General features: G+C 42.9%; 1 protein-coding gene across 1 annotated transcript in view; it reads left to right on the top strand.

Moving 5' to 3' along the window:
• The window catches only part of BRINP2 (BMP/retinoic acid inducible neural specific 2), a 300,129-nt gene that overhangs the window by 255,842 nt on the left and 20,891 nt on the right, over nt 1-23,396 (top strand). Inside the window, exons 6-7 of the mRNA XM_066597484.1 lie at nt 6,065-6,301; nt 18,890-19,112. Coding sequence (XP_066453581.1) covers nt 6,065-6,301; nt 18,890-19,112 — 460 coding nt within the window. The remainder of the gene's footprint in view (nt 1-6,064; nt 6,302-18,889; nt 19,113-23,396) is intronic.

Raw genomic sequence — 23,396 nt, 5'->3', positions numbered from 1 at the left:
CACCTCTATAGTACTTTTGTCTCTACTATGCAAGAATATTTAACACCATAGACTTTTCTGGCCTACATAGTACCTTGCTATTTTTGCTATACAATGGCATCCATTCGGCTAATGATACTCTATGGGCCTGTTAGATGTCTAGGATGGGAGAATCCCATCATTGCATCCATTGTACAGCTATCGTGGCTGTATTTTCACAGCATGTTGTACAGTTGCAATCAAAATTATTCAACCCCCATTGTGAATTAGGTTTATTTGCCAAAATCTCAAACTTTAATTGTTTTTTTTTCGGAAACAGCTGAAAAAGAACAATTTAAGTAGCTCAACACAACTAATATAACAAGAAGCACGAAATGGCACTTTTAATAACTACTACAGTCTCAGGATTATTCAACCCCTACGGGAAAAGTGTCTTTAGTACCTAGTAGAGTCCCTTCTGCTGTTATGACCTGCTGCAAGCTTGATGCCTAGCCAAACACCAGTTTCTGACAGTGTTCCTACGGGATCTTAGCCCATCCCTCATGGCAATGGGCTCCAGGTCACTAATATTCTTTGGATCGCGTGCTGCAATCACCTTCTTCAAATCCTATCAGAGTTTTTCTATGGGGTTCAAATCAGGCAACTGTGAGGTCCACTCCACACCCTTCCAAGTCTACTTCTGAAAAGCAAGTCTTGATGGACTTCTCATTCAATTTCTGCATGCAGAAAATGGAATCATGGATCGGCCCACTTAGACAGACAGGCATTCACCTAGGAATGACTACTTGCTTACTGTAAATGTAGGTGGGCGGGCTGGTACGATATCAGCCCCGCTCCGCCTTCATTCACTGATTATATCGCTGGGACACACCTTGAGCCTGACAGGTCGTTTTGTGTAAAAGCACCTTTTCTCATATTTTTACCATGCAATCAAATGTCACAGTCAAAAAAGCCCTACCCAGCCAGTCCAGGTATTTGATGTGTTTTATCTCAAGCACACCTGATGCAACTAATGAAGCCCTTGATTAGTGTCATCCGTTGTGCTTGAGACAACACCTGATTTACAATTATGTGCTATTTTTTATTCAGTGGGTTGAAGAATTCTGAGAATTCTAAGTCATTAAAAGTGGCATTTTGTGTTGCATTTGATGAAACCACATTTTATATTGCTTATGTTAAGCTTTTTATATTGTTTTTGTTTGATTAGCGTTTTGCAAACAGTTTAATGCTTTTAAATTTGGCAAATAAACCCTATTTGCAATGAGGGTTGGATCATTTTGATTGCATCGGTATATATTGACGAAGTACAGTTGGTGTGTGAACTAATTCATCAGCAGATAGATTTAATTCCTCCATTGCAGTTCATTAAATGCAATGTCCGCTTGGATCCTATGGCTTATTGAACATCCAATTTTGTGCTCATTATAAGAAGTCCAGTTGACACTAATGGAATTTAGATTATTAATGCATCACCTTATAATTGCTATTACAAGATGATGCATTTATACAATTATCACTATTATTACCATATTTGTATATTCTCAGTTGATTTTACTCTTACTTCCATACCACCTCAAAGAGACTCTGTCACAACTTTTCTGTACCCCTCTCTGAGAGCAGCACAAAGTAGTGACAAACACACTGATTACAGTGATATCTCTGCAGTGTATATCCGTGCAGTAGTTTTGGAGAAACTTGCCTTTTATCAGTAGAAGGACATGCGTAGAGGACTACCTAAAGTAGTCTTGGATATCCATGTGCAGCAGACTAGCTACGCCCACCCTGCTTTTCAACCAATGATTAACTGCTCTCTGCTTATTACTATGCATAGAGAGAGAGAGCTGCCAATCATTGGCTGGAGGGTGAGGTGGGTGTGGTTAGGCTGCAGAGCTTGAATATGCAGGACTACTTCTGTGTCTGGCTGTTACTAATTAAATGCAAGTTTCTCCAAAACTACTGCACAGATCAACACAGCAGACATATCACTGAAATCAGTGTGACAGGCACTACCTTATGGTGCTCTCAGTAAGGGCTGCAAAAAGATGGTGGCAGAGTCTCTTTAAGGTACTTGCTTATATAAGGAAGTGCTACGTTTGGCCTTCATGATGACCAGAGGATAGAAAATCCTGAAACAGTCATCTTGATGTTGGTTGAATCTCAGGGAGATCTGCCATAAATGTTACCAGCGGTCACCACCAGGCATGATTGTGTACACAGATTTCGATTACAAAACTCAGGCTGAAATCAATACCGGGATATCCAACAACAACATAATTACCTCCAGACTCCAGAGCATCATAAAAAATGGAAACTGTTCAACAGAATTTCATGTAATGAGATTCTATGAACATAAGAAGGAGTTGGGAAAGATGATGTTTTATGAGAGTTGACATAGAGATATATCAAGAGTTTCCTAATAAAATTCAGGTGCAGATAAATGAAAATTTAGTAACACAAAGGAATAAAAGTCCAGTTCTTGCAATCAGTTAGTCCGTCAGTCAGCATTAGGTATTGTTCATAAAGCCGCATGTGAACCCTCTGAAACATGTTATACAGGAGAATGTAATCTCTGAGAATGTTCCTTTTATTGCACAACTGTAACTTCTGATAAGTACAATACTTTATTATTAGGCAATGCACTGGTAGCCAAACTGCATACCCAGGCCGAAAACACTTAGAAGTCTAAATAAGACCACATTCACATATTTTTTTTTAAACTCCGGCATGGTTTCCATTGTTCAGCTCCATTATAGTAGCCAAACGACATTAATATTGGAAACGCCAGGTCCGACATATCCTCAACCCAAACAGCACTAGATGGACCCCATTGTCAGAGTTTATCTGGTATCCAGGATTATAATATTATATATATATATATATATATATATATATATATATATATATATATATATATATATATATATATATACACATACATACATATGCCTTAGCAATGCTTTACAGAGCTGGCACCACCATACACTAGGAGTATTCTATACTTACGTACTGTACAGTGCGTAAGAGACCATTTACACTGCCCAACGTTCACAAGAACATTAAATTGCTTAATAGACTGAACTAGATGGACATATGTCTTTTTTCGACCTAACACACTATATTCTAATTATTGGCTTGTCTCAATGTGTATAATCTTGGAACTAGGAGGCAAATGTTGGGACAGGACTCCATCTCGGAATTCAAGGCTTGGGGTTGTCGACAGAAGCTGCGGCACTCGCTGGATTAGTAGTAGGACAGGGAACACAGGGCATTGCAGGCATGGAGTTAATAGTTACCAGGAACCTTTGGGCAAAAGTGAGGTCACATGGACTTCCAAGACCCCGGCTCTGCTGCATAGTATCCAAGGAAGGAACCTACTTCATGATATGATGCAGCTTAGCAGGAGCTTTATTCAGTAAGTCTTGTTTCTTCTCTCAGTTGCAGGGTGACGGAAGGGTTCAGTCGGGTGGACTTGTCTCCACTCTACAATAGTGTTTAGAATCATGATTACAAGTGCTCCCTTCCTGTTCGCAGCACCTTACACCAATCCATGATCCAGCTTGAGGGCACTTAGAAATATATCAACATTTAAACAATGGCAATAAAACATGTAAGATGATGAGCGACCCAGTCTCCATCTTACATGTGCAAACAAGCATATGCTAGTTTATTGGCTCGTTTATGCAAACATAAAAGTGCTTGCTAGTTGGCTGCACATCTCCCTATGTAAGGGGGAGGAGAATCAGCCCATTGTAATAAGTACTGGTTGACAAAGCCTGTCTACTGGTTCTTGATCACTGCTCTTCACACATGGCAGAGGTTCACTTATGATCATTTGCCCTCTTACAACTACCATTGGTCAGCTATACGGGGAGATGTGCAGATGACCATTGAACACTTTCATGCTTGCATGAATAAGCCGATCAGCTCGTTCTTTGGCTAATCATTTGCACATTCAGACTGGCCAATCAGGCAACTGTACATTCTTTTATTGTTCATACCTGATAACTGACTCATAAAAAAGGGAAATGTCCAGTTGACCATAGATAACTGTATGAGGATGAACAATCATATTAATGATCATTCATCCCCATACAGGTGATTCTTTATCACATATGAATCACAGTGAACGAATGCCAGTTGGCATGTTTTGCTGATCGACGCTCATTACAGGGATTTACCAGAATTATGTGTTATCCTACAGGACAGAAGAAAACTTGATCGGTGGGGCCTCTCTGCAGAGACCCCCAATGATGAGAACAGGGATCCTGTGCCCACCCCTGTCATTGCGGGGTTAATTATCCCTTCCACAGTGACATCAGAATGAATGAAGTGCTGGTAGAGCGTGCACAGTCGGTGCTCCGTTCATTTTAATAGGGCTGACGGAAATACCCAAACACTTGCTGCTCGGCAATCTCCAGTGCTCCCATTGAAAATGAATTGAGCAACTGCGTGCTGGATTGACCATTACTCACTCCATTCCATCTCTTCTTTATAGCGGGGGGTGCAATAAGCCTATAGTGAGGAGAATGGGAGACACAAAGCCCCCTTCTCAAGATCGGTCAGATGCCCACCAATTAGCAAGTTATCACCTATCCTGTGGATTAGGCTGAACGTGTTATTTTACTGCAATTCCTTTAAAATCGGCCACTTCTTGGTAATATAATTACCATTAGAGATGAGCGAGTATACTCGCTAAAGGCAATTGCTCGAGCGAGCATTGCATTTAGCAAGTATCTCCCCGCTCGAGACGGAAGGTTCGGGTGCCGGTGCGGGGGAGCGGTGAGTAGCGGCAGTCAGCAGGAGGGAGCGGGGAGGGGGGAGAGAGGGAGAGAGAGATCTCCCCTCCGTTCCGCCCCACTCTCCCCCGCAGCTCCCCGCCCGCTGCCGGAACCCGAACCTTCCGTCTCGAGCGGGCAGGTACTCGCTAAATGCAATACTCGCTCGAGCAATTGCCTTTAGCGAGTATACTCGCTCATCTCTAATTACCATAATCTACAATTAGCATTAAACTTTCCATTGGCCATAAGCCTTGCCAGACCATCGGCTAAGCACTTTTAGCAGGGACTGCTCTAGTACTTTGCGTGAACCTATAGATCGCACACTCGTAAGGCTGGCCCTTGAAAACAAGTTGTTTATATATATATAAAATATAACGCTCACAGCTAAAGCCATGCATATTTCACCAGACTGCCTGTTGTAGATGACCCCCGTCATGCATTATGCATAGTTTCTGGAAGGGACCTGCCAGAGGCCTTTTGGTACAGAAATGTCTGCGAGCCAGAACATAGACCTCTCCTGTGAGCTGAAGAACAAGCTGTATTTTCAGGATACAAGCCTTACTGAAAAATTAATGAAACTCTTAGTGAGCTCGGACTTTTTGCCTGCAATTAGAGGTTTGGCGCTACGAGCCCGCTGCCTTAAATCAGTCACAGCACAACACTCCGAAAAGTTTTTGTGTTTTCTTTCAGTCGCTGAGTTTATTTTATCCTCACGCACTCCGACACTGGGCACTTGGAAATAGGCGCAGCACAATTTAGTTCTGTCAGAGAGCTGCTTGCAGGCAAGCGCGGACCTGATCTGAATGCACAATCGCCTCCAATTTATTGTATGCGAGGATGTTTACCAATAAAATACTTGTCGTTTTTTTTGCATTTATTATTTATACTTAAAATAGAACCCAGGATGTATTCCCACGGTCGCTTTGTTAGATCAGACATTGATGTTCAAGCTGTTGTAATTAAGCAGAATTTCTGGTCTGCGGCCAATCGGAGACAAGCAATTGAGTACTCCATTGCTCTCATACGTCGGCGGAAATAGGTACAAAGAGCACACCTGCTTTTAATAGGTGATGCCCATAAATAATAGTTACAGCGCCTGCTAATTAGCAATTGCGCTGCCTCCAACTCCTACATTATTCCAAGAATTGCCGGCATAATAGCAGCAGGGTTTATATGGAGATGAATGCTCCATCAGCTATACATTGAGATAAATGCACCCACACTGATATGTATACCTTTAAGGCATCAGAAAAATTCATTGTCTGTGCATCTCGGTACTAATTGGGAATATGTGTTTCTATCCCCAGGGTTACAGGCACTGCTTCCTCAGTACTTACGAGTTAGATTTGTGAGAGCTGCACTGTCCTACATTTCATGCAACTCCCAGGGATGGATGGAGTGCCAGGCAGGAGAATGCTGGTGCAACTGTGATGCTGCCTACCCACAATGCAATTGCCCGGCTGAAGACATTCACATACTGGAGAAGAGCCTAACTCAGACACAGGACCAGGCGACTGGTCAAGACAAAGAGTTTGAGGAATCTGGTAAGTTGCTAAATACAACTTGTTGCTCCCTGGATACAGAGTGCATATATTTAATATTCAGGAGCAACAGAAGTTTGCTTTTTTTTCTTCCTTTTTTTTCCCTGCCAGCCATTTCTGGACAACTTTCACACCTTTGACATTCATAAATATAACCTGAATTATGGAATAAAAAAATACCATTATACAACCTGGCACATTCTGAAAATGCCCCCAGCTCTTTACACTTTTGAGCGCCTTCATGCAATTTTGCATCAAAGAATAATGTTGTGTAAAAAATGCATAAACATTCATGGTGGTGTCTAAAAGTATGGCAGAAGGAGAGCCTTAAGGCACACAACACTTTCTTAAAAATAAAAGTCACTTATGCCTATGTCTACATTCGCAAATCGGAAGAAAAACATCAAAACTGAAGAGTCTCCACAACTCCAAGGGCCCAAGGTACACAGTCAAGACACAGAGTTCATGAATTACCTGATTAGGCATAAGATTAGATGTGCAGTTGCTCATTTTCTCATTCCTTAAAGAGTTCCTGACATGTCTTCAACTTAGCAGGGTCAACCGGAATGCATTGCAGTCGCGGCCCCCGATGACTCTATCACAGCACTTCTTTTATTCATACTCTCCCCATTCCCCACTATCAGCTCTCCTTAGTTTCAGCCCTCGGCACTTGGAGCAAGTCAAGTGAGCAGCCAACACTCACTGTCAATCAACTCTGACGTCACCCATTGACAGTGAGCGGTGGATGGGGACCACCCATATTCAAAGTGCTTGGAGCTGCATCTAAGGAGAGCTGGAGTGGGAAGCTGAGACGAGAATGAATAAAAGGAATGTTCCTATAGATTCAATGGGACAGTGGATTAAAAGCTATGCAACTGGGCTCGCTGATATGAGGATATGAGAAGTCCTCTTTAAGGCTGCCTGTACATGGGTGGAATTGCATTGCAAATTTCGGGGGGGGGGGGGGGGGGGGGCTATAGGTTCCGCAGCAAATACCGTCCAGAGCATACCATGGAAAAGTGATGCTTCCTGCACACATTGCAGTGTCCGCTCGCAGAGGACAAATTGCAGCATGCTCCATTTTTGCACGGATTCTGCGTGGACGGCTTCCATTGAGGTCAATGGAAGCCATCCGATCTGCGATCCTATCGCATTTGACCTTTCGGAAAGGTCGCAGATTCTGTGTAGTCACTAGGCAATGACTCAGGAAAAGCAGAAGTTTAGAAAAAAAAAATCTGTACTGCGCATGTCTGAAGGCAAGCCATGCAGGCTACTCACAGTAGAGATGAAGAGAAAACAAGACAGGTGCATGCGGACGCCGCTACTGCCAGGGACGGGTGCAGAATCCAGCTCTACCGTGTGCAGGTGGCCTTAGTAGAAAAAAAGGAGTCCCTATGCGTGATAGACAACATATCCTGCCTAACTATTAAAGTAGGCGGTAACATGAACAAAAGTTTTCGTATCTAGTCACTAAAAACCTGTACAGGGTGGGGGAGATGACAGTGACAGAATGTCTGCTTTCTTCTAGCCTTAAAGGGGTTGTCCCGCGAAAGCAAGTGGGGTTATACACTTCTGTATGGCCATATTAATGCACTTTGTAATGTACATTGTGCATTAATTATGAGCCATACAGAAGTTATTCACTTACCTGCTCTGTTGCTAGCGTCCTCGTCTCCATGGAACCGTCTAATTTCAGCGTCTAATCTTCCGATTAGACGCGCTTGCGCAGTCCGGTCTTCTCCCTTCTGAATGGGGCCGCTCGTGCCGGAGAGCTGCTCCTCGTAGCTCCGCCCCGTCACGTGTGCCGATTCTAGCCAATCAGGAGGCTGGAATCGGCAATGGAAAGCACAGAGCCCACGGTGCACCATGGGAGAAGACCTGCGGTCCACCGTGGGTGAAGATCCGGCGGCCATCTTCGCAAGGTAAGTAAGAAGTCACCGGAGTGCGGGGATTCGGGTAAGTACTATCCGTTTTTGTTTTTTTTTAAACCCCTGCATCGGGTTTGTCTCGCGCCGAACGGGGGATCTATTGAAAAAAAAAAAAAAACCTTTCGGCGCGGGACAACCCCTTTAACTTTGAGCTCAACTTCCCGACTCCTCCCCAACACAGACACAGAAGTAGGAAGTAAAACTTTCCATCCTGTTCCCTGACTTCAGACAAGTGCTGTGCCCTGAATATTACAGCCAATGCTATTGTTTTGAAAGAAATTATCTCAGGGTTTTACATGATACCAAAAACTAAACTCGACCTTACATACTTTGTGCCACGAGGTCTTGTGATGGTCGATGTATTAAACAAGTTCAACATGTGTTCGGATGAGTTATAATATTACAAGTTATTCCCAGTAGATTTGTGAAGATGGGACATTCTGGACAACAGGAAGTGCGGCCATATTGGCTTGTTAGTCTTTGAAAAGCTAATTTAAAATTGGCCAACAATATATTCACACTTCTCATTGTCACTTGGCAATATGTGAATCCTTGACTTGTTGACCCTTTTAACTGCATGGTTTGGCATACATCAATACTCAGCTGTTACATTTGTGTAGGGCGTCACCATAACGTGGTAATTAATATTCGGAATGGACCAATATAGGCATATATTATATCACCAAAATGCTGGGATAACAGTGTAGGGCAATTAATGGTAATTAAAATACAGGGATGGCAATGCTATCCCTAACCAACCTTGGTGTGGCACACCCTGCCTAGAAACAGGGCTATTCCCCCAATAAGGCTGGCTCCCCATCAGCAACCTATGGGGCCTCGTCTGTCCCTGGATGGAGAGGGGAAGATGTCCAATACAGAAGGAAAGACTAATGTATATAGCACAATATTGGCTAGAGGTGAATAAGCCCCGAATGGAATAAATAACCACAAGTACTTAGCTGACAATAATCTGCTGCTTAACCAAACACTTCAAGCAGGACAATAACAAGTGCCAATGTAGAGGCGGGGGCGAAATAAATACACCTCCATTATGACTGATTGGTCAGATACAGGAAACCTCTCCCTCTCAGCCAATCAGTCCATACACCATAGGAGATGTTGAGAAGAAGGGCACATTATACACTGAACCCACTAAGGGATTTCTAACAGTCGACACTTCCGGGACCTTCTCTAGCGACAGGAAGAAGGCAGTCATCGGCACCCAGCACCAAGGGTGCATACACCAAAGTCATGGTGGTCCTGGCAGACTCTGTGATGTCACCATTGCCTTAATTCCTGATAGCACCCATCTAGCTGTAATATCATGCCCATGAGACCCTCTAGTAATTGTCAACCGTTTGATAGTGACCATGGAAGGAGAGTGCATATATTTTTCTTCACTTTCCAGTAATCTTGTTTAATAAGCTAACCTGATTTAGCTGATAACAGGGAGCAGAAGAGTGTTGCATGCAGACAAGTTAGTATTTACCATAGGCTTGGGGTCCCTTTAATACAACATTAATCAACCAGATGAGTCTCTCAACAGCAATAAATCAGCTTTATGCAAACAGATGATCCTTATTCATCTGAGAACCTTTTATGACTGCGCACCTTTATCTTCAAACAATTGCACTTGATAATTGATGAAAACAACTGAATACTGTATATATTTATCCAATTCATTCTGCAAGTGTTTCAATTACTGTCATATTTATTTGGATAAACTTTACATATTCACCAAAGGGAATTCTGATTCACGCGACAACATGCAAACATTGAAGCCGTCCTTTTATGCTCTTCCAGGGGGTATTATAAAAACATCTATAAAAAAAAACGGTGCGCCGTTTGAATAGTGCGCTCGGCGGAGTAGAATACAAGCGTAGGGCTGCTTTGTGAGTACGTCTCTTTATATCTTACATACTAGGCAATGGTCCACTAGAGCATAAAATTGGAGACATATACCTTGATTTAAATTCCTCCACTACAATTTGCTGTGTGAATTTGTTTGTACCAAAAATATCAAACTTGTCAAAAGCAATATATGTAGCCGGATATGCCACATTGGAGATTTTCTAGGCACAGTGGGGGGGGGGAGGGGGGGGCAGTCGAATCTGGTAAATGTAAGTTGCAAATTGTTTGCGACAAAGCTTAGACTGGGAAATTGAGTTTACAAATTTCCTGACAAAGGTCTGAATCGGCGATCAGTTTGGTGACAATATTAAAATTGTCACCCGGCATTTACGCCGCAGAGCAGGCAAAAGATACAGTTCTAAGGACCTGGATATTAGCATTTGTGAACATGAAAGTGGAATTAATGTATGGAAGGAGATTAGGCTGAGCATATAAACCATTTCGGAATATTACACATATTTACAAAAGCTAATTTGTCTTTGAATGACAGAAAAAGACAACTTGCTAATTGCAAAATTTAAGCTTGTGACTTGTCTTCACTTTTCGCTTAGTCCAATGTATAAAAGATTGTGAAAACTAACTTAAAGGGAAGTCAACTATCATTATATATATACACAAGTATATATGTGTGTGTGTGTGTGTATATATAATATATATATATCACTGTTTCAAACTTGAGTGCTCAAGAATATCAAGTGATTGATTCCTTTACAAGAAGTGATTTAATGGAGCTTGTCAGCCGGGGGTCAGTAGAGAGCGTTTTTTACCCCCAAGGGTAATATGAAATATGGACCCCTATCACCTGCCTGGGATACAAAAAGTATTTATTTTGTTGGATGTCATACAATGGAAATTCATATAGAAATGAAAGACTATTCCTTCCAGTGCCCAGATAACACTGCTAAACACAGTGAATAGAGTGCACACAGTGTGACTCTTCTCACAAGTCCACGTGCGCATAACCTCCCATTGGACTTTATGAGAGAGCGCATGCACAGAGCTGTAAGACATGAGTCACTTTGTGTGTGAGCACTAAATACTTAGGAGGACAGTGCTGAAACGGGGGGAGGGGGTACTGGTGCATCTTGTCTCCACCGGAACTAGGGGTGGAAACATGGGTTGGCAGGATACAGTAGTAGGGTAAGGGCCAGGCGAGCGGCAGAAAAGTGAATTGGCTGCTGCACACATTTCTCCTGACAGCTGTACATGCCCCTCTGGCATGTGCACTCCCTGCCGGACTATAATCTCTGCTCCTAGTGCCTGTTTCACAGTTCCCGTCTGCAGCATCCACTCTCCGCTCTTGGCAACCTCATCACTCTCCCCCCGCTGGGGTGCCATCTCCGCTCACCACCCCCTGTGACTTTCCCTGACTGTCTCCTATTATTCCCTTGCCAGTGCAACTCTCCCTGGAGGTCTTCCTTCTTCCCTGTTGCCTCCCGCGCTGTGACTCTCCCCAACGGCCTCCCATGTGTGCTGCAATCTGTTATGCCATCCTCCGTCCCCGCTGAAGCTGGCCCCCCTCTCACATGGCTGCATGGATGGAGGCGCCGGCCGCTGTTACTCCTCCATGCGGCGTTCTACTGCCTCCTCACTTATACCGCCGCTGGTCAGGACCCTGCTCTGATCCCTCCTCCGTATGGATAGCTTTTGTTGTGAAGCCGTTCCTCCATCCCCATTGTGCTTATGGTTCCTGCGGCTTGTAGCTAAGCCACTCCTCCGCCTACATGTGGTAATGCTGCCCCTGTACTACTCCTGTCACACTAATCCTAACCCTCCAGCCATGGCAAACTGCCACCCTAACCAATCAGGACCTTTGGGGTGTTACAAGGGCATATACATTCAATCCCTATGTCTCCACCCATACTTCTGGTGGAGACAAGATGCACCAGTGCCGAACAAGTAACCTGGTGAGTTTAGAAAGCAGCTCCCCGGACATAGTTTATGGGCTCTAAGGTGATGACAAGTTCCCTTTAAACACTTGGAGCTCCTTCACAAAGCATATTTGCAAATGCTTTGAACCTTTTTGCACTATGAACGAGGTTGATTCGCACACACATCGGTGCATTTTAATGTACTTTTTCACATGCAGGGTGTGCCAATTTACGTACAGCAGACAAATATGCCCTAATTTAAATGGCTATGAAGCCTAATAAAGTCCAGATGTGTTATTTCCCCATGGAATTGCCCAGCGTATTTCGCATTTTTGCGTCCATTGACTTCTAATAGGACCTTTGCTGTGCAAATGTGCAAGAAAATAGAGCATACACTATTTTTTTCTGCACGTGAAATAGATGCGCAAAAACAGGCAGTGTATACAAACCCATAGATATCATTCTGATCTATTCTCTATGCATTGCATGTACAAATTTTGTGTGCGCTAATACGCTTGTGTAAAGGAGCCCTTACTGGAAGGTTCCCAACCGATTACTGGTGATCGCTGTAGTTCCCAGTAGGGGAACACTGTGTAATCATCTTAACGCGGTTTTCCAACGCTAGACTCAATTTCCAAATCCCAGATATTTTAACCCCTTCCCCGCTCCATGATGTACTGGTACGTCATGGTGCGGCAGCGTAGCAACCTCTCTTCATACAGTGTGGGCGTCAGCTGTTTATTACAGCTGACACCCGCTGGCACAGCCGATCGTGGCTATTAACCATTTAAATGCCGCTGTCAATTCCGACAGCGGCATTTAAATCCCCTGAACGATGTTCGGGGGTCCTGCATGGCCCCCCCGCGGTGAGATCGGGGGAGCCGTGCAGGTGTCATGGCAGCCGGGGGCCTAATGAAAGGCCCCAGGGCTGCCTTACCGGACTGCCTGGATAGACTGCCTGTTAAATTGCAGTATGACGTAATGCTATAGCATTTCGTCATACTGCAAGAGCCATCAAAGCATCGCATGTTAAAGTCCCCCAGGGGGACTTCAAAGTAAAGTTAGAAGAAAATCAATAAAGTTTTTTTAAATGTAAAAAAAAAAAAAAGTTAGAAAAGTTTAAATCACCCCCCTTTTGCCATATGTATTCTTAAAAAATCTAAATCATAAAATTAAAATATGTGTTTGGTATCGTTGCGTCCATAAAAGTCCGATCTATCAAAGTAGCACATTATTTTTCCCACACGGTGAACGTCGTCAGAAAAAAATATAAAGAACGCCAGAAATGCACTTTTTTAGTTACCCTGTCTCCTAGAAAAAACGCAATGAAAAGCGATCAAAAAGTCGTATGTACTTCAAATTGATACTATCGGAAACTACAGGACATCACGCAAAAAATGAGCCCTTGCTCAACTACGTAAACGGAAAAATAAAAAAGTTATTGGGCGCACAAAATGATCGCAGAAAATAATTGAAAAAAATTAAATGTCTTTGAAAAAAAAAAAAGAGCAGTATAGTAAGTAAAAACCTATACAAGTTTCGTATCATAGTAATCGCACCGACCCATAGAATAAAGTTATCATGTCGCTTTTGTTGCCGTTTGTAGAAACAAGACGCACTAAAAGATGGCGAAATGTCGTTTTTTTTTTTCATTTTACTCAACTTAGAATTTTTTTAAAGTTTTTCAGTACATTATATGGTACTTTAAATAGCACCATTGAAAAATACAACTCGTCCCGCAAAAAACAAACCCTCATACAGTGACGTCGATGGATAAATAAAGGAGTTACGATTTTTTTGAAGGGGGGAGGAAAAAACTTAAATGGAAAAAGAAAAAGGGTCTGCGTCATTAAGGGGTTAATGTTATTATGGCTAGTAAGCGCCTCGGTTACCTAATCAGAAGTTTTCAATGGTTTGCGCCCGTTCTGGCTGCACCCGCAGCTTCATGTTATTGTTTACAACTTTTGGTCTTGTTACTCCTGCTCTCTCTGCAGGCTTTTTGCATTCACAAGAATGTTCCCAAGTGAGCATGCACAGTTAAACTATATGTAACTGTGTTGGAACTCCCGGTCCTATGTAAGATGAGAACTAAGGCGCCTTTCACATGTGCATTTGGGCTCCGATAGCACTTTCCGCTTCTCTGTTCCGTTTTTGGAACTCAGAAACTAAATTTAAAGTGAATTTAAAATTATCAGGTTTTTTTCCCATTAAAATCAATGGGAAAAATCGGAAATGTTTGCATTCTAATTTATTCTGATTGACTATGTTTTTTTTTTTTTACAAACCAGATACCCAAACACACATGTGAAAGGGGCCTAAATTTGATTTTAGATTTCCTTTTAAACATGTTTGCACTGTGTCTGTGAGTCCCTCTGGGGATTGCCTATCTCCAACGGCATTCAGCAAAAGAGTCCAGAGCATCTGACAGGTTCTGCATATAGCATCTGTCCTGCTAATAATTTGGAAGTTGTTGCTAAGGCAACAGTAGCATGCTGATGTGACACAAATTGTCGGGAAGCTGAAGAGACAGCTGACAGCTACAATTCGAGAGCAGCCTTGGACTAATAGATACGTAGATGCTGTTTGGGACACTGTCATAGGTGGCTACAACTATGTCTTATCATATCTCTTGTCTGCCTGCAGACATGGTGAAGGTGACCAATCTATATACTGGGGAAGATTGTTTCGACAGTTGCAGGAGGACAATTTACCATGATGTCCCCCATGGTTCTCCTTAAAAAAGAAATGTGGCCACTGCCATATTAAAAAATAACGTGCCTATGATGTTACCCCGAGGAGCAAAGACTTATAGAAATAGTACAACCCTTTCTTGTGCCAGGATTGTTATTGCTAGGAAACATCGAGGGAGCACATTATCATTACTAACCTTCTACTGTAATTATTGTAGCCCTTAGTACAAATGTGCGGTCAGCCCACAGAACAAGTCGAAGTTATTTCTTTCTTTTTGCTTATACTGTACCATAAATATTCCACAGCTCTGCACACAGATTGTCACTCCTTATTTCAGTCCCTGACCCCTATGAGGCTCACAAATTTCCCTAATGCACACACTAGGTCAGGTGTTATAGGCCCCTCTGGGTATATTTGCATATTACCCAGAGGAGCATAGATGGCCTTATAAATCTCCTCACTCATCTGCTTGGTGCTCTCCCTATGGAGTGATGTTACCCTTCCGTGACAGCCAATTGACACATCCTTATTAGAGATGAGCGAGCATACTCGTCCGGGCTTGATGCTCGTTCGAGTATTAGGGTGCTTGAGATGCTCGTTACTCGAGACGAGCACCACGCGGTACTCGTCTCGATTAAACGAGCACTGACCATTGAAAGCAATGGGCTGCCGGTGAGCGCAGGATGAATTTTCGGGAAGGGCTTAAAAATGTAAGCCCTTCCCTGAAATTCATTCAGAAATGTGTAAAAACAAAAAATATATATATACTCACCCGGTCCCGGCAGACGGAGTTCAGCCGCGGCTGGCAGCAGTTCTCCTGAACTGCTCTGAGTAGTATTCAGCAGCCGGGGATTTAAAATCCCCGCCTGCTGAATGAGCTGCCTCTGATTGGTCACAGCCTGACCAATCAGAGGCAGCTCTCACTCACACCCATTCATGAATTCAGCTAAATGACAGCTGAGAGCTGCCCCTGATTGGTCCCTGCTCTGAGCCAATCAGAGGCAGCACTCACTCACCCATTCATGAATTCCTGAATGGGTGTGAGTGAGAGCTGCCTCTGATTAGTCAGGCTGTGACCAATCAGAGGCAGCTCATTCAGCAGGCGGGGATTTTAAGTCCCCGGCTGCTGAATACTACTCAGAGCAGTTCAGGAGAACTGCCGCCGGCCATGGCTGAACTCCGTCTGCCGGGACCAGGTGAGTATATATTTTTTTTTGTTTTTACACATTTCTGGATGAATTGCAGGGAAGGGCTTATATTTTTAAGCCCTTCCCGAAAATTCATCCCGCGCTCGCCGGCAGCCCAATGCTTTCAATGGAGCCGGCTGTATTGCCGGCTCCATTGAATTCAATGGGCTAACATCGTTCTTCTCTGCCACAGCTGTTACACCTGTGACAGAGGAGAACGATCTTTATGCTGACAGTGCGGGGGGGGGGGGGGGGGGTTGTCTCACTCTTGCCGCTATTGTGGCTGAATAGTGGGACCTGGGAACCTGAAATGCAGCCCAGCATGTTGCCCCTCGCCTGCCCTATCCGTCTCTGTGTCGTTTCCAGCACTTTCTTGGGTTTTGCAGATTTTCACCAATGAAAACCTTAGCAAGCATCGGCTATATACAAAAATGCTCGAGTCGCCCATTGACTTCAATGGGGTTCATTACTCGAAACGAACTCTCGAGCATCACTGAAAGTTCAACTCGAGTAACGAGCACCCGAGCATTGTGGTGCTCGCTCATCTCTAATCCTTATGTTTTTCAAGTTGGCCAAGTACCATATATTAATGTACCTTTTATGTTGCCTTGCTATGAGCATGCTGGCAAGTGTTCTACCTCAATCACAAGATAACCCCTCACAACCTATACAGGTGTAGAATTACGTGCATTCTGCTTTCCATTATAGATACATGTAAAATTCTGAAAGTAATACAGGTGAACCCTTTGGAATTACATGTATTTCTAAATAGTTTACTAACAAAATGTCAGTGTTCAGAATCTTTCTTGAGAAGAACTGATTTGTCAGTAACCAGACTTTCTGTGCCTTTACTTAAAGGGCAAAGCACATGTGAACTCACATTTGCAATCTCATCTCCATAACTGAAACACCTTTTACTAATTAGCTTTTGGAGAAGGCAGTAACGCTGAGGTTCACTTTCCCTCGATGCACTGTGGATGCATACACAATGGGACTTATGTAAGGCAATCTTATCAATAAAGGCAGAATTTACGTCGGTTTTATACTAGTTCCTGACAAATGAAGTATATGCCATATTTATGAAAGAGGTGAATGGCACCTATAAACATGGTGAACATTTAGAAGCGCTGGAAAAACTAATAGATGCACCAACAATTTTTTCGAAATGTGGCAAATTTTGAAAAAGTTGACAAAAGAGATGCATGCAGCCAATGAAACAGTCAATAAAGGAGGCATAACTTATTTTATAGAGGGGTAAATGTGGCGCAACTTTCAAACGTGATAAACATTCTTGAGATTAGGTATTTTACCAAAAAGATCTGTGATTATTAAAACCAGCTTGTATATGCGTTCCGAGGTATTGGAACCTCTTTCTCCGTACTTGCTGGGGTAACACATCTAAAGATGCTAACTGTGTATCTGCCACAGGGTTCTTTACGCACCAAGGATCCTATAGAAGCCTATGGGAGGTGTGCAAATTCACACTCAATATGCTTGCAAATGCACAATACGCTGCACAATTCAGCGTAAAAAAGAACACATCTGGACCTCATTAGGCTAAATAGCCTTTTGAATCATGGAAGGGGCATGTAACGTGCGTGTGAGCATGTCCTGCGTGCGCAAATAGTACAGTACTATGCGCCGATACGTGCTCAAATCTACTATCATCAAAGCTCGTTCACTGCGCAAATACACCGCGCTGAGGTGAGCATATTTGCACATACGCTTGTCTGATCAATCCATCAGCCTTGGCTGTCTAGAAGTTTCCTTCATGGGGGTTTCTTCCATTATGAGTGTTGACGAATGGTTACTATTCATTTTGTGCTTTTTGGGGACCTCTACATTAAAATACGTTGCTATCACATGTACAGATTCCATCATATTCAATGTTGCATACAGCCCTATACTTCATGCACAATGACAGGCACCTCGCTGGGATCTGATGAATCCCTTTACAAGTCAACGCTGTCTGCCTGGAATCATTGGCTTCTGGTTCTATTTGTATTCTTCATGTGATGAATTAGACACTGCATCTGGTTTATAAACTGGAACCATGGTGTGGATGTGCGTGGAGACTTAATGTGTGTTAGGGCTGGTTAGAAATGCTCATATGCATAGTATTACTGTTGGGGAGTCAGGTGAGAGTTGTACTCATACTGGACCGTTAATGCACATGTTGGTAAGCAGGTTGGCCTTTGAAGTATCCAGGCTGAAGCATGTTGTAATAATAACATCATCTGGGGTGGGTGAGGATCTTCGAAAGGATCGTTGGTGGCCTTAAAGTATACTGGCTCTTCTAGACAGAAAAGCCAATGAGTGCTGCCCCCTGACTGCTGTCTGGATGAATGCTCTAGGCCGTGTAGTTGGAGGATCTCATAGTATTCGTGAATGTAAACCATTGCACTTCACTTAGAATCATATAATGGTAGAGTTGGATGGGACCTCCAGGGTCATCGGGTCCATCCCCCTGCTCAGTGAGGAACAAAAAATCATCCCAGACAGATGATTTCTGGATAAATATTTCTATTGAAGGAGAACTCACCACCTCCCATGGCAACATGTTCCACTTGTTGATCACCCTCACTGTGCAATATCTAATCTGTGCCTCCTCCCTTTCAGTTTCATCCCATTGCTTCTAGTCTTTCCTTGTACAAATGAGAATAGAGCTGATCCCTCTGCATTGTGACAGCCCTTCAGATATTTGTAGTCTTGACACAGTCACAGAGTACTGATGGTTTTCCATAGCAGCTGGGGCCAGGCAAAGACCCCCAGGCCCATTCATCCTTTACCACATTGCAAAGAAATGTATGCTACACCATTTAATTCTGTAATGTTGATCATTTAAAAGCAGATCATTTTATTGGCTATCCAGCGTTGATCATTGATTGCTTTTTAGCCAAAGTACCCCATTTGTGTCCATACAATTAATATATTAATTACTATATATATTTATTCGTTAAATATACACCTTAACTTATCCATACTTGATTACTATCTTCACAGCCGAGTTCCGGACTTTTCTGAGGAGTTTGCCCACGGACCGTTTCCTCAACATCTCAACTATTTCAAGACTTTGGAATGCAGATCTCCACCTCACTCGGCGTTATGAACAGCTAAGAGCGGGCTTCAAGCAGCTACTGTCCAAGTCTCAACGCCAAATGCGACGTTTGATTAATCTGAGCAAACACTGCCTCCGCCAGCCTCAGTACACATTACTGCGGGAGAGGTTGGTTCATGCAAAAAATTTTATGCACATGTCCTTTTCAGAATAGTTCAATGTCTTAACCAGGAAGCCATTTTTTGTCGTCTCATTTAGGATAATTAGAGTTAGATGTTGCATCATATACACTGTACAAAATTACATATGAAAATCTTTAGAAATCCTACTAATGTGCTTATGCTAAATGCTCACCTATGAAAGATACTGCAGCCCAAGGTCCATATGTATGTACTGATTAATTATTTATTTTTGTAAGAATTTGAGTTCCATTTTCCTGAATTAGAGCTCCAAATCTCTAGCTTTTTTTCACAGTATAAGGGATTCCACCCACTGGCGATATTTTCTTTCTTGCGGTGCGAGAGAAAAAATCTCGCATCGCAGCGCAAGAAAGAGGCCGGTATAGAACCGGCATATCGCAAGTGCTTTCAATGGGGCTAGCGACAGCAGCGCTAGCCCCATTGAAAGCATAGGGAGAATGCCGCGGACTTCTGCCACAGCTGTGACAGCTGTGACAGCTGTGTCAGGAGTTTCATGAATAGCTAAGATATAGCTATTCATGAATGAATAGCTAAGGGCTATGTGTGATTGGCTGAGCGCTCAGCCAATAGCTAAGCAGTAGCTGCTATTGGCTGAGCCCTCAGCCAATCTGCACAGCTCTTTCAGGAGGCGGGGATTTTTAAATCCCCGACTGCTGAAAGAGCTTCATAGCAGTGCCGGGGAGCCAGCAGGAGGACGCGTCTGAGCGCAGGAGAGGTGAGTATGATTTTTTAAATTTTTTTTTCACACTTTTGGCAGATTATTGGGGAAGGGCTTATATTTCAAGCTCTTCCCCGATAATCATTTGCATGGCTTGCAGAAAGCAGTGCTTTCAATGGGATCGCCAGCAGTGCCGATCCCATTGAAAGCAATGGAATAGAATGCCAGGGACTTCTGCCACAGCTGTGACAGCTGTGGCAGAGGATTCCTTCATCCCCACGGTCCCCGCGGGGATGAAGGAAACTCCTGCCACAGCTGTTACTGCTGTGGCAAAAGTCCCCGGCATTCTCCATCTCTTTTCAATGGGGCTAGTGCTGCTGCCGCTGCCCCCATTGAAAAGACTGGCGATATGTCGGCGTGATGCCGATTTTTTTCTCGCACTGCGATGCGAGACTTTAACTTTAGAATCGCATCGCAGTGGAGAAAATATCGCCAGTGGGTGGGAGCCCTTATAGAGTTATCTGGTCGCCAAGCACTTTTTGAAAACTTGCCTAGGGTGGTAGAAAAACATAAAAAAGTTATACTCATCTCACCCAATCCCTCACTGCTCTCATTTTCGCTGGCGCTCAGCCCCCACTGCTCTCTGTTTCCTTCTGAAATGTTGACATCACCAACACCAAGGGCATGTGACCACTGCAGTCAATCACCGGCTAATTTCAGCCAATAATTAGCTGCAAAGTCACATGCCCCATTGTCAGGATGTCCTTGCACCTACAGAAGGAAGTAAAAAGCAGTGGGAGACCGGGCACTGGTGGAACAGGAGCCGTGAGGGATCGAATGAGGTGATTATGACTTTTTTATGTTTTTCTACTGCCCTTAGTAAGTTTCAAAATAAATGTTTGGGGCTTGGTAACCAGAATCATGGCTGACTGCACCTATCACAACTATGTAATATAGTAATATAGTATGTAAGGCTGAAAAAAAACATCTGCCCATCTAGTTTAGTCTTCTAACCTGCAATGACAATCCAGAGGAAGGCAAAATCCCTCAATGAGGTAGAAACCAATTTTCTTTATTTTAGGGAACACAATTCCTTCCTGCCTCAAATCTGGCAATCATAATAGCTCCCTGGATTAACAACCCTTCTGAAGTAATTAGTGACTATAACATGTAATATTGTTACACTCAAGAAAGGCGTCCATGTTCCTCTTGGACTCTTTTAGCAAAGTCAGTATTTCCTTAGGCAGAAAGTTCCATAGTCTCACTGCTCTTACAGTAAAGAACCCTTTTCTATGTTGGGGTAGAAACCATTTTTCTTCTAGATGAAGAGGATGGTATCTCTCTCTGTATTGTTCCCTAATATATTTATACATAGTTATTTGGTCACCTTGTAGATTTTTCTAAACTAAATAACCCCAATTTTGATAACCTCTCTGGTTCTTGTAGTCCACCCATTCCATTTATTACTTTAATTGCCTGCCTTTGAACGTGCTCAAGCTCTGATATGACCTTCTTGAGTACCGGAGCCCAAAACTGCACATGATATTCCATGTGTGGTATGACCAGTGATTTGATTTTTTTTCATGTGCATATGTGCATTTGTACCTGATTATGCACCCTATAACCTTATTTGTCGTGGCAGCAGCTGCCTGACATTGGTTGTTCAAGTTATCCGGGTTGTGTGATTACAAAAAAAAAATATTTTAATGACTGGTCATGGGGAAAAATAGAGCAGACTCATCTGTCTTCAGCCACCTGAGACATAGCTAAACAACTCCCCAAACCCTGTCCCTGGCACCCAACGTCGATGTCCTCTGGAAGTTAGGTGACTGCTGCAGCCAATCAGAGGCCACAGTGTCACCATCCGAACTGCTGGCTTCACTGGTCACATCCTGGGTGCCATGATGCCAGAAGTTCGGGATGGTGATGATGCATCCTCTGATTAGCCACAGTGGTTACCTGACTTCCAAAGGAGGTCCACGCTGGATGCAAGAAATGGGGTCATAGGAGCTACTCACCTGTGTCCCGGGAGGGCCAAAGACAGATGAGTTTGCGTTTTTTGCCTGGCCAACTGTTTTTTTTTTTTTTAAATCACACAATCCCTTTACATTTACAATTAATATATGCTCCATGCACTTGGCAGAGTCATATATACGGAGCATGAAAAAATGGCACTATGGAGCCATAGACACTACCTGTGTTTGGTGTCTGATGATACATGCCACAGTTCTTTACATGCAAGAGTTATTCAGAGTTCCATAGGCAAAAAAAGAAAACAGTAAAGGGACAGTAAAGCCCAGTAGACTGCAAGAATTCTGTGTAACTCATGGGTACTACTGATTGTAATATACCCGTGTGCATGAGTCCATACTGCTATTTACTAAACGAGTAGCTTACTGATCTATTCAACTATGCTGCATCTGCACATGTAGCACAGCTGAATTTGGCATTTACTATAGGTTATAGTAACATAGTGTGTAAGGCCGAAAAAAGATACGTCAATTCAGTTCAGCCTTATCCCCACCCCCTACCCCTTCAGTGTTGATCCAGAGGAAGACAAAAAAAAAACCAATGAGGTAGAAGCCACTTTTCCCCATTTAAGGGAAAAAATTCCTTCCCAGCTCCAATCTGGAAATCATAATAATCTCTGGATTAACAACCTAAGTCCTTGGGGTTATATTTTTAGGCATTGTAATAATACAATAGATTTACCTGCAGCTTTATGTACAATCACAGATATTATTATTGCAATCAATTGGGGTAAACAACTACTGCAATTGGCACAATCAGCTGTGCCACATCTGTGGTCGTAACGTGGTTTTAGAGTCAACGAAACTGCGCTGTTATTCGAACCTCCCATGGTTCTACTGAACTTAGATCTCCATTGAAGCTCCTACTAATCTAAATTCAGTTCAGTAGAACAAGCAAGAGGTCCCAGAGTCGCAGCTGTAAAGTAGAAGCGAAAATGCAGCTTTAATGTACTATTCGTAGAAGAGGCGATTTATTCATTAGTGATTTACAGATAACAACGTTACACTTTCTTTGCCATAATGTTTTTCAGAAGGATAATTACAGCAACCTTAACATCTTTACCTGTACTGTTAACCTCATCCATTGCTCAGGGTGTCGGCCGCGCAGTATTAATCGTCTTGGCATACATAACATTTTATTATATTAAAGTACATGTTAACATTTAAATTAAAAAAGTAATAATTAAAACTAAATGAGCCAAGGATGCTAATATAGCTCTTATAATAGAACCTGGCCAGTAATAACTCAACAAAGCAAAAACTGACTAATCCAGGGCTTTAATTAATGGCCAGGGAGTCCCGGGTCCTATAAAGATGTTTCTTTACAGTAAATTAGATTTATACATTGTAGTGGGAGCAGATCACTTGGGAACACATTTTATCTCCTTTATTTCAGTATGTTTCTTGATTTCTCCAATCTATAGCTCCGTAATTTAAAATGAATGTACAAAATTGCACTTTAGAATTAAACATGTCCAAAGTATAATTCATCAAGTTAAAATGTAAGGAAATGGGGAAAGAAATTCTAGAACTTATTTCTGAGGCCATTGGATGGTCAGCAGTA

This window comes from Eleutherodactylus coqui, chromosome 3, assembly GCF_035609145.1.
Source record: "Eleutherodactylus coqui strain aEleCoq1 chromosome 3, aEleCoq1.hap1, whole genome shotgun sequence".
Taxonomy (NCBI): domain Eukaryota; kingdom Metazoa; phylum Chordata; class Amphibia; order Anura; family Eleutherodactylidae; genus Eleutherodactylus; species Eleutherodactylus coqui.
The sequence above is the reverse complement of the archived record's forward strand: the minus strand, read 5'-3'. Positions and strand labels throughout refer to the sequence as shown.